Source organism: Crotalus tigris, unplaced genomic scaffold (genome assembly GCF_016545835.1).
Source record: "Crotalus tigris isolate CLP2741 ecotype Arizona unplaced genomic scaffold, ASM1654583v1 scf7180000024310.2302065, whole genome shotgun sequence".
In the NCBI taxonomy this organism is placed as follows: Eukaryota; Metazoa; Chordata; class Lepidosauria; order Squamata; family Viperidae; genus Crotalus; species Crotalus tigris.
The window spans coordinates 300069-312652 of record NW_024100482.1 but is presented as its reverse complement, the minus strand read 5'-3'; the positions used below and the strand labels follow the sequence as shown (position 1 = coordinate 312652).

General features: G+C 41.5%; 1 protein-coding gene across 4 annotated transcripts in view; it reads left to right on the top strand.

The window, feature by feature from the left end:
• SLC15A5 (solute carrier family 15 member 5) overlaps positions 1–11596 on the top strand; it is a 66333-nt gene extending 54737 nt beyond the window's left edge. For 3 of the 4 annotated variants that reach the window (XM_039324942.1, XM_039324944.1, XM_039324941.1), the window contains 2 exons: positions 9302–9410; positions 10971–11596. In XM_039324942.1, the coding sequence (XP_039180876.1) occupies positions 9302–9410; positions 10971–11118 (257 nt within the window). In that variant the 3' untranslated portion in view covers positions 11119–11596. The remainder of the gene's footprint in view (positions 1–9301; positions 9411–10970) is intronic. The other variant, XM_039324943.1, reaches the window with a different exon arrangement.
• Positions 11597–12584: the final 988 nt, after the last annotated feature.

Here is a 12584-nt window from a genome sequence, read left to right as displayed (position 1 = left end):
GTAGCTATCTCGGTATGCTTTCAAAATTTTTATCAGTTTATTACTTTCTAGCACATATACCGTATTTCCCTGAAAATAAGACCGGGTCTTATATTAATTTTTGCTCCAAAAGACACATTAGGGCTTATTTTCAGTGATGTCTTATTTTTTTTCATATACAACAATTTACATTTATTCAAATAAATAACGCCAATACTATTATTTATATTTAATTATATATTAATATTATTTTATAATTCAATATATCCATCGTGTCTTGCAACGGACGTACTATATGTGTCTGTCTGGCTGACGATCTTAACTGGGGCTTATTTTTGGGGTAGGGCTTATATTACGAGCATCCTGAAAAATCATGCTAGGCCTTATTTTCCAGCTGGGTCTTATTTAGGGGGAAATACGGTAGTTACATTTGGAAATGGACATAGATTAGGGATGGGCAACTTTTCAAACCAAGAGCCACGAGACATAGATAGGGGTAGGCAACCTTGGTTCTTTTATGACTCGTGGACTTCAACTCCCAGAATTCCTGAGCCAGCCATGCTGAGGGGCAAGGGAGAGGTTTCCAAGCTGAGCCATGCTGGCTCAGGAATTCTGAGACTTGAAGTCCACAAGTCATAAAAGAGCCAAGGTTGCTGACCCCTGACATAGGTAATAAGCATGTAATCTTTGCCTCTTTTTTGTGGGGGCGAGCATCACAATTGAGCCCAAAATTTCTCTTGCTAAGTGAGACATTTGCTAAGTGAATTGTGTCTCATTTTACGAACTTTCTTGCCAGAATCATTAAGGGAATACCTGCAGTTGTTAAGGTAGTAACATAACTCCTAAGTGAATCCAGCTTCCCAATTGATTTTGCTCTTCAGAAGTTTGGAAAAAATGACCATGTGACTCCGAGCATTGCAACCGTCATAAATACGGGTCAGTTACCAAGCATCTGAATTTTAATCACGTGGCCATGGGGCTGCTGCAACAGTCAGAAGTGTGAAAAATGGTCCTAAGTCACTTTTTTACAGTGCTGCTGTAACTTCAAATGGTCACTAAATGAACCATTGTAAATTGAGGACTATATGTAGCAAGTTGTGTTACCCAAAACTAGCAATGTGATCTTGGGATGCTTGGACGGGGCATAAAACGGTTCTTGGACCTTGTGTAGCCTACAGATACACACCTCCAGAACGTATATTAGTGGCCAAAATTGTGGAAACCTTTTGGGAAAAGTGTATTTTTGAGTTTGATGGCTAATAACACCACTTTTTTTGGAGTAGTACCATAAAAGTATATATCAATGGAAAGATAATTTAATCAAGAATGTAATGCAACATAGTTTGTTCAATTATCTGTACTGTATTCCAAGAAAAGTTATAGCCAAATAACCAGAAAAAGGAAGCACAACTTGCTTAGGTTGATATCAGGTAGCTTTCCTTCATCTGATTGTAGTCAATGAGCATGAGTGTATAGAGAGCCAATCAGATGTCATCTTGTTTTGACAATGAGCCAATCAGATCACAGTAGGGTTCAGTGATTGATGTCATATATTGAACTTGAGAGGAGGACATTTGTCAGTGTGATATGTTATCGCTATCAAGTTGGTTGGGGGGGGGTGTGTTCTTTTATTTAGTGAGCTTGTAAAACGTAATAAAATTAAAGTAATGATGCAAAGAGTTGACTGGTTGCCCAGAAAGCGATGTAAAATAGTATTATTAAGTGAACAAGGCTACAGTTATAAAGAAATTAGAAGTAAAATTGGTGGAAACTTAACCAAAGGTGGCATTTCTACTGTACATTTTTCCCAAAAGCTTTCCACAATTTCGGCCACTACCGTAGTTAGAATTGTCAATGTTTTGGCCTCTTTGGGGGGGGGGGGTGTTCTGTGTGGCAAACAATTGGCATAGTTAACCCTCCCTTCCAGAAGACAATTTTATCCTCATTTTCACTTTGGATGCAGTGAGCTAGTCACATTTAGGAAATAAAGGTTGCCATGGATTTGATTTATTCATTATTTGGATTTATGGGCTGACAAATCAACAGACTGAAGGTGGTGGACAAAGCTTCAGTAAAACAACCTAACTGATATGATATAGACCTTTCCACCTTAGTATAGCAGTGAAAGTTGACCCAGGTTAACAACATTACGAAGTTTCAGTTTTTCCTTTTTTTTTTCCAGTCAATTTTTGGATTTTTTTGTGGCGACATGAAAAATCCTACCATCACCTAAAGAATCGCAAGCTTATTCCTTCAAGCTGCTATGGAAACCTTATAAAGCAAAAGTGGTTAAAAGCAGTCAATAAATTATCGTAAAGCTTGTTCTCTAAGGAGCCCCGGGTGTAATTGAGATTACCAGATTAGTTGCATTGTTGTCAAAAGAAATTGATTAACCATCCCATGTGGTCACCAGGAGTAGAGTTCAATTGGAGGCAGTATTTTACCTTTGCTTCCAGTTTAGTGACAACGACTGGGATTATATTTATGTTCATAGCTTTTAGGTGAAGCCTTGTTTTCATGAACGGGAGAAACTTTTCTTTTAAATTCCATTCTCTATTGCTGTGAATGTGAGTCTTCGATTAAGGGAGGGGTGTGGGGATACCTTGGTATTTCATTCAGCGACCATTTGCAATTATAATAGGGATGAAAAGGTAACTTTGTGACCAATCCTTGCATTTAAGACCTTTAAGTAGCTATATAAATTTGCTAATAAATAAAGCAAAGGGTGCTTCAACTTAACAGTGTCAGTGTGGTTTTAAATGAGAACAATTGATATCTCCTTGCTGACATTTTCCCTCCAGTTTCTCCAATGCAGATAGTCCTCAATTTACAACCACAATGGATCCCCAAATTTCTGTTGTTAAGTGAGCTTTTCCCCATTTTACGACCTTTCTTGCCACAGCTGTTAAGTGAATTACGGTAATTGTTGACTTAGAAACAAATTGTTAAGTGAAACTGGCTTCCCCATTGACTTTGTTTGTCAGAAGTTCTCAAAAGCGGATCACATGACCTCGGGACACTGCGACCGTCATAAATATGAGTCAGTTGTCCAGCTTCTGAATTTTGATCATGGGCGTGCTGCAACGGTCATAAGTATGAAAACGGTCATAAGTCACTTTCTTCAGTCCTGTTGTCACTTCAGTCACTAAACGAATCACTATAAGTCGAGGACTATCTTTATGTCACACAAATGGCCAGTTTTTAACCATGATTGATTAACCTTATCATTTTATATATTATAGCTGTTATTTGGATACTGTGCTGTTTGGCTTACTATGTTAAATAGCCTGAGCCTTTTTAATTTTTACTTTTATCTGAATGAGAGATTGCATTCTGAGGTCCTAGTCCATAAAAAGTTACTCATGTTTCAGTCCCGGTGAAATTAACAAGAAAATGTAGATGGAACTATTTTGTACAGCATTATATTTCAAATAAATTTGACCATGATTAATTTTGTACTGAGATTTTAGCAAGGAAAAGGTATTACCAATGCTATATCGCAGGGCTTTTCAACCAGTGGTACGGGTACCACTTGTGGTACATTGGCACCTGGCAGGTGGTACGCGACCATCCTAGAAAAGTGGTAGCGGGGGAGGGGAATAAGCTGAACCGGTGGCAGCACCAGACAAGCCTGAGCGAGAGATGGCTGGAGCTGCAGGCCTGTCAGGGCTCAGTGGAAGTGCCAGGATCAGCGCCAGACTCCAGCTGGAGCTCGGCGCTGATCCTGGTGCTTCTGCTGAGCCCTGAAGAAGTACCAATCAGCTGGAATGTTGCTGCATCTCCAGGGTCTTATGATTTACATTCAGATGCTTGGCAACTGATTCATATTTATGACGGTCACAGTGTCCCAGGGTCATGTGGAGTGACCAAAACCTGCTGCAACCACCCAGTAGACGGGGGGAATAAAAACCAAACACCCCCCACCCCACCCCCACTGCCAATCCTCAACAGAAATGCCTCACAACAATGAAAACCTCGGACAGGAGGAAGAGCACCGCCAGGCGGGCAGGCAGGTGTCTTGCTTGGCTATGCCATGGGGGGCACTTTTTTCAGTGCCATTGTAACTTCAAACAGTCACTAAGCGAACTGTTGTAAGTCGAGGACTACCTGTACTTTATCACTTTTTTCCTCTTTTTTTGGGTCATCAAGTTTTTGACACCTTGCTAGGTAACTGGTGATACTCAGATGTTGCCATATCCTAAAAGTGATACAATAGGTAAAAAGGTTGAAAAGCCCTGCTATATTGTGCTTTCATGCATATGGAAAAACTTCTTTTCAACCTGATTTTAATTTATAACAGTCTGTCCCATTTACTAGTCCTGAACTAATTTATAATCCAAATATTCCAGACCCTACATGGGCACAGAAGTTAGAAGTTCCAATGCTTAAACTAGGATCTCTCAACCTTGGCAATTTAAAGATGTGTGGACTTTAACTCCCAGAATTCCCTAGCTAGCATGGGATTCTGGGAGTTGAAGTTCAGATATCTTCAATTGGCTAAAATTGAGAAACACTGGCTTAATCACTGTTTGCATCCAATGCATCTCGTTCTTCCAGAGTCATGTTCTACTAGCAAAGTGGATAAGATATTCACTTAGAGGCTTAAGTGGTGCTCATCGCTTTTTTAAAAATCACATCTCTGAAAGATAATGTGAATATAATAAAATAAGACTTCTTCAAAAGTTTGATGACTGCAAACAGATGACAAGTGACAGTGGTATTTTCAGTACACACTGAGGAAGCTGGTTTTTTAAGACTCTTGTGCATCCCTTGACATTTTAATGAGATATAGGATAATTCCTATTCCCATCAACCCTCCCCCTTGTTTCACTCACACATAAACGCACACACTCTCTCTCTATTACACACACACACACTCACACACAGAAAGTTATGGAAGTAACTTTATCCAAAGTTGTGGTATAAACTCAAATACTGTGATTTGAGTTGGTTGCTAAGAGTGAAGGAAATTGGTCTGAACCAATTCATTATTATATACGTAACAACGTGAAATCACAGCTTCTGGTTCCTTAGCTGGTGCTTGGTCTTTATATACATTAACTTCTTCCCAAGAACCTAGATTTTTCAATGTATTATTATTATTATTCCATTTAATTCATATGGTAGCGGAATTTTACTAGTTCACCATAAAATCCTGGCCCACAGCTTTTTTCCAGTATATCGTGATTATGGTAATTGTTGAGATGAGGGATGTGTTATTCCCAGTCATCCAGGTTGCATTTGTCCCAAAGGTGCTTTTGAAAAAGGCGACCAGACTTTCTTCGTTTTTTTCCTTGAAGACGTTTCACTTCTCATCCCAGAAGCTTCTTCAGTTCAGTTCATTCTCTGCCTATTTTGCAAAGCACATAGTTGGACTGTTAGAGTAAATGAGTTAATGTTAAGTTAATATTAAACAATTAATATTAATATTAAATTTTAATGCTATTAATAATGTTAAATTATTAATTTTAATATTAACAAAATAATTAATATTAGCTAATCTTAAGTTAACAATGCGAAGACAGATACCTAAGCATCCAAAAAGGAAGACAAAGTTTACATGCTTCAATAAGAAGGATTGCATTTTTGAGGATTTTAGGCTTATAGGAAAGAAGTAAGAAAGAAAGATTCTATTCTAGGCTGTCTTCAGCTACAGGGGAAACTTAAGACTATAAATCTAACGATCTATGGAAAGTAGAGCAAAGGAATAAAAAGAGAGTCACTTGCTCGAGAATTGTACTTATATAATGCCTCTAGGATTCAGATGGATAAGTGGTGACAGGATTGATGCTGCTGGAGCTACATCTGCAACAGAGGTGTGGGCAAGGGACTCAAAAGTGCTAGGAATGTACAGGAAGTCCTTGACTTACAACCACTTGTTTAGTGACCAATCAGAGTTACAACACCACTTTATAATCACGTTTCACACTTGCAACCATTGCAGTATCCCCCATAGTCACATGATCAAAATTCAGAGGCATGGCAACTGGTTCATCTTGATGACCGTTGCAGTATCCTGGGGTCATGTGATCACCTTTTGCGACCTTCTGATAAATGAAGCCGGTGGGGAAGCCAGATTAACAACTTAACAACTGCAGTAATTCACTTAACATAGGAGTCTTCAAACTAGGCCCTTTCATGACTTGTGGACTTCAACTCCCAGAATTCCTTAGCCAGCATGCCTGGTTGAGGAATTCTGGGAGTTGAAGTCCACAAGTCATAAAAGGGCCAGGTTTGAAGACCCTTGGTTTAAAATGTTTTCAGTCATGAAGCAATGAGAGGTATTTTGATTTCATTCACATAGTTTTTTTTCTCATATATTCATGGTATTAATTTCTCTTAAGTATAGGGCGACCTCAACTTATGACCGATCGTTTAGTGACCGTTCAAAATTCCAATGGATTTACCTGGGGGGGTTACTTATGACCCAGATTTCAAATTCTGACGGTCACCCACCACACAGACACACCCACACAGACACACAGAGCATGCCTGGTTGAGGAATTCTGGGAGTTGAAGTCCACAAGTCATAAAAGGGCCAAGTCTGAAGACCCCTGACTTAACAACTGTGCCAAAGGTGATAAAATGGGACAAAAACTATTTCACAACCGTCCCGCTTAACAATAGAAATTTTCGGCTCAATTGTGGTGGTAAGTCAAGGGCTACTTGTATGTGAAACCCGCTCCCCTCCAAAAACATGGTCTCTGATTTCATTTGGCTTTGATTCCACCCTCATATATTGGTAGTCCTTGACTTATGATCACAACCAGGCCCAAAATTCCCATTGCTAAGCAAGGGAGTTGTTAAGTGAGTTGGGCTCCATTTTACAACCTTTTTTTTTTTTTGCCATGGTTGGTCAAGTGAATTAGTGCAGTGGTTAAGTAAATCGTCCCCTCATTAAGCGAATCGGGATTCCCCCATTGACTTTGCTTGTCAGAAGCCGACTGGGATCACATCCCAGGATGCTGCAAACCATCGTAAACACATGCCGGTTGAATTTGGATCCTGTGTCTCTGGGGATGCTGCTGCTACAGTAGTTAATGCGAGGACCAGCCCTAAGTCCCCTTTTTAGTGCTTTGTAACTTCGAATGGTCACTAAACAAATGGTGGCAAGTCCAGGACTATCTGCAGTGTGGTGTCCGCCATTATGGAGAAAAATCGAGGGGGGAGGAACATCTGAATTGCACAGACAATAGTGGAAGAAAGTCAAAAGGGAGAAAATTAGATAGCTTTGGGAACATCAGTCAAACCAATAGGACAGGTGTGTCAAACCACAGCATTGCAGTTGCCCTCGGGAGGCCGGGTGGGTGTGGTCAGGATGGCTGCAGCCTACTGGGTGGGCGTGGATGGAGTGGGTGTGGCCTACTGGGTGGGTGTGGATGGAGTGGGTGTGGCCTACTGGGTGGGCATGGCCAGCTCTACATTGTTTGCGTCAAGAGTGCCTGTGGGGGCCTGGGCAGGAGTGGGACAGATCTGAGGGTCTCTGGCAGAAGGGGGTGGGACCGGGGCAAGCGCCAAGGCATGGTCCATTTCTTCATTCCTCACAAAGGGTGACACCTCCCCAGCATGCACCCAGGGGGCCGGGCCAACATGGAAGGGGCTGGTTCCTCGCTGTTTCTAGACGGCCTTGTGGAGCTAAGACTGAATGCGTTTCAGCATAGATGGCCACCACAAAATTGTACATTGGCTCCTGGCCAGCTTGGGCCAGGGCCAAGGCAGCGGGGGCTGTTCCCTCACTGTTTCCAAGATGGCTTCGCGGGCCACATGAAACCATTTCACAGGCCGCATCTGGCCCCCGGGCCTTGTGTTTAACATGTCTGCAATAGGAGGTGATATGTTTACCTGCAAATGTGTATGGTGAGTCTCAGACCTCCAGGTCATGGCTGTCCCAAAGGTGTTTTTTCAAGAGGCAACTGGACTTTCTTGTTTTTCTTGGAAGACGTTTCGCTTCTCATCCAAGAAGCTTCTTCGGCTCTTGAAGAGAGCAAACAAGTCTCTTGATATAGTGGTCTGTGAGAATAACCTGGAGAGACAGGAGGAAAAGCCTCAGATTAGACAATGTTAGGATAAGAGGAGTCTGAGTCCAAAGCATGAATGGCGGTGAAGGGAACATCTCATAATAAGGGACCTTTCTTTAGTTCTCTGGAACTTAAAGGCAGGAAAGGGAGAAGCACTTGTGCAAGTTGAATCTCAGCTGATTATTCTGCAGATCCTCTAACTCAGTGGTTCTCAACCTTTTTAATCCCGCGACCCCCAACCGGTCGTAAGTCGAGGACTACTCAACTGGTTGTAAGCCGAGGACTACTCAACTGGTGCAGCACCGTTTGCAGAATGGGACTTTTGGCGGGCTCAGCAGGGCAGAGACAGCCTGGAGAATTCCTATTGGTTTTTGAAAGCCAATAGAATTAGACTCTATTCAAGAGTGTCTATTCTAGGCTTTCAAAAGCCAATAGAATAAAAGGGAGTAGCACAGCTAAGGAAAAGGGGGGAAAAATGGCGGACTGCGTTGTTTGGCGACCCCCGTGAAATGGTCGTTCGACCCCAAATGGGGTCCCGACCCACAGGTTGAGAACCACTGCTCTAACTAGAACAGGGGTGTCAACCTGCCGGCCCACGGGCCGGATGCGTCCTGGTGAAACCGTGCCCACCCCATTGCCGGCAATGGAAAAAAAGTCACGATACGTCGTGACACGTCATATGACAGTTGCAAGTTTGACACCCCTGAACTAGAGGGTTAAGATGCAGTGATTTATCGAGAAGAATTAAGCTGTTTAAGTGGAGAAAGACAGGTGATAGAAGATAGGAGGGGCAAGGGCTGATGGTATTGCAAAATGCTTAATCAAATCATTAATGGATATTTTCTAAACTCAAGCTAAGATAGGCAACATGGGCTGTCACCAGAGGTGGCAGAACTCAATTCCTTTTTCTTCAATTGTGACATGATATAAGTACATTAAGATTCCCAGAGGTTTCATAAATCTGTTTTACTGTTTAAGGTTTTGTTTGTTTTTAAGGGAGAGGGAGGGAAATGGACCTTTGAAAATTGCCATGTTGCTGCTGAATTTGACAGTGCTATCCTAAGGAGCTTTAAGAATGTCAAAAATGAATGTGGGGCCTCTGTGAAAGACTATCAGCCGCCAATTACATCTTAGAATAAGATGATTATCTTACTGAAACTGACCCATAATCCATAACAGAAAAATAATTCTGCAGTTGTGGGACTGGGCCAGAAGAGCCCATTGCAAGCAGAATTTGGTAATAGATTTCTTCTTTTGGGGATTCTGACTCAGCATCTATCTGTATTTTCCCCCCATCCTTCTAGGTGAGTGGTTTCCAAACATTCTAAATGAGGGTAAATTTGAAAGATTTTATTTCTTCTTGGCATCCTTAATGATTGTGAACACTTTAGGCTTCTGGACCACTTCACACAAGTAAGTCCTGAACTATTCAGCTCTTGGTATATTAATCTTTTGTAGAACAAGTCTGTCAGTAAATTGAAGGAGTATCCTCCCAGGGCTACTTTAAATGGTCCCCGGGCAGATAACAGCTAGTAAATCTGATCTTGAGATTACCGCCAGTCCTCGGCTTATCACCACAATTGACCCTAAACATTTATTTTGAAAAGTGAGACAGTTGTTAAGGGAGCTTTGCCCCATTTCACCACCTCTCCTGCCAAAGTTGTTAAGTAAATCACTACAGTTGTTAAGTTATAACAGGGTTGTTAAATTGAATCTGGCTTCCCTGTGGACTTTGCTTGACAGAAAAGCATGAAAGGGGGTCATATGACCCCAGGATCCTCCAGCTATTATAAATATGAATCAGTTTGCCAGGCATCCAAATTTTGATCACGTGACCATGGGGATGCTGCAATGGTTGTGAGTGTGAAAGTCGCTTTTGTGAGTCACCTTTTTCAGTGCTGTTATAATGGTCACTAAATGAATGGTTGAGGATAATGTAAGTTGAGGATTACCTGTACATAATCCATTCTTCTGATAGGATCTTGCACAGGTCCTTGAGGGGCAAACACATTAAGAATTTCATACAAAGTGCTCTAAATTTTCTTCAGCAATATACAGACTCATCTCATTCTGGGTATCCAGTCTGTCTCTCTTGCCTGGGGAGAGGTTTCTGACTATAAAATGTTCTTCCGTGGTTCAGAACAGGGGTAGGCAACTTTGACTCTTTTATGACTCGTGAACTTCAACTCCCAGAATTCCTGAGCCAGCCATGCTGAGGGGAAAGGGAGAGGTTTCCAAGCTGAGCCATGCTGGCTCAGGAATTCTGGGAGCTGAAGTCCACGAGTAATAAAGCGGCCTAGGCCTAGGCCAGAGGTAGGCAACCTTGGCGCTTTTATGACTCGTGAACTTCAACTCCCAGAATTCCTGAGCCAGCCATGCTGAGGGAAAAGGGAGAGGTTTGCAAGCTGAGCCATGCTGGCTGAGGAATTCTGAGAGCTGAAGTCCACGCGTCATAAAAGAGCCAAGGTTGTCTATCCCTGGTTTAGAAACTGCTGAATCTGACGATAAGGAGCTCGATGCTTAGCTTTTCGAAGTGAAACTTTCTCAAACCAGGATAGTTCTATCAGAAATGGTGCTTACACAAAAGAAAATGTGAAGAATTTTAAAGTTGTCCAGGCTGGGTTGACAGGTGATTCCACCTCCCACTCTTAAAACTTTCTTTTGATAGACAATTTTATCCTTCCACACCAGGGGTTCTCAACCTTGGCAACTTTAAGACTTGTCGACTTCAACTCCCAGAATTCTCTCTGGGAATTGAAGTCCACAAGTCTTAAAGTTGCCAAGGTTGAGAACCCCTGTTCCACACGAACAATCTGGCCAGATGTTCCTGACAGCCAGGAAGAACCCTTCTTTTGATTTAGCAACTCTCCCTTTCTCTCTGATTTTTTTCTTACATCAGACTTTGAAGACGTTAGGCATGTCCGTATGTTTTATAGTACCGCAAAAGAGGTTTAATTTATTTTTGCTTTGCAGATATAATAATCTGCGGGAAGACTATGATGAAGGATTCAGAGGGAGCCTTCTCCAAGAGCAGCTTTTACAGCACGAGAAATCACTTAAATTTTATGATAGCATCCTGGTTTGTCCCTCTCCCTTATCCCAGATGGAGACTCTCCTGTGAACTTAACGCTTTGAAAATGACTGGCTGAGAACTTGGTCTACTCTGTCTTCAGACTATTGCCTGTCAGATTTTAATGATGTGTTCCTTTCTTTGTTTATGGATTGACTTAGCAATAGTGGATTGTAGTTTGTCTTTTTCATGTTTGCTTCTCTCTGTGAAAATTAATTCTATAAGTTCAGGGCTTAACACCTGGACGATTCTAAATCCATACATCTCATTCCTTTTCCTATCACTGAGAGCTTCATGGGTGACAAAGCCTTTTAATAAGGCACGTTAACTTTTTTCTAATGTCATGCTCCTGTATGTAGTACGACTATCAGATCTTGTCTGCAAAAAAAAACAAAAACCAGATGTTGGCATCACAGAGTAAGTGTTTTCTTGTTTCCCTTTGCTGCCATGTAGTGGTCATCCAGATTTTTGCAGACTATATTTGGTAGTACTGTATGTAGAGCAGGGGTGGGGAACTATAGCCCTTGTATGACTTGTGGACTTCAACTCCCAGAATTCCTGAGCCAGCCTCGGGAATTCTGGGAGTTGAAGTCCACAAGTCATAAAGGGGCCATAGTTCCCCATGTCTGATGTAGAGATATACTTATCTCCAAAGGAAAAGTTGTATAGTGGGAGTTATACAGTATGAGACTTTATTAGATCCAAAGTCATTTTAGAATGAACTCACAAAATTTCTTATAAGTCTCACTGTACAACTTTCCCTTTGAAAGACTACTTTTTTGAGGATAGATGTAGCACTTAATGAAGGGAGGAAACACATACTCCTGGATTCCTTGAGCAGAAGCAGAAGACTTTTATTCCCCTAGAGACAGCCCCCTTGTATATATCCCATCAGACTGAAATATATCAATATCTAAGTCCATCTCAGAGGGACAAAGGCGAACAAAAAAGATGTATGTCCAGCCAATGTTCAAGTGAATAAGTAACTAACGCACTAAAATTCTCATGAGTTATTTACAAGAACAAAGTCCAGCTCATGCATAGAATCTTTGAAAAATCTTTTCTAATGATCCACAGAATGGATGGCACTCTGAGCAAATCGCTGGGATCCTGAGGTTTCTAATACAGCTACTACCTACAGCTTTTATGCTTCTGCTGAACTTGAGGGTCTACCCTTATTGTTAATATCTTGGCTAGTTGGGCTGACGTTAAACTCTGCCTGCTACTACATTCTCTGTTCAAACTCTATGAATTAATCTTATACCGCTGACTGATTCAGCTGCTAGTGATTGAACACCTGCATATTTGCAATACGGTAGTTCCTGACTCACCTGGCAGACATCTGCTGGATAAAAACCATGAAAATTGACCATGAACAATGGCTGGCAGCAGCACGCAGCCACAAGTGTGGAATAATGTATGGATCAATTTAGCTTGAAACTCCAAGTTTAGCACTTAACCATTCTTTGTTTGCCAATGTCAAGTTTAGCAATAATGCAAGGAGAAGGTATTTGTAC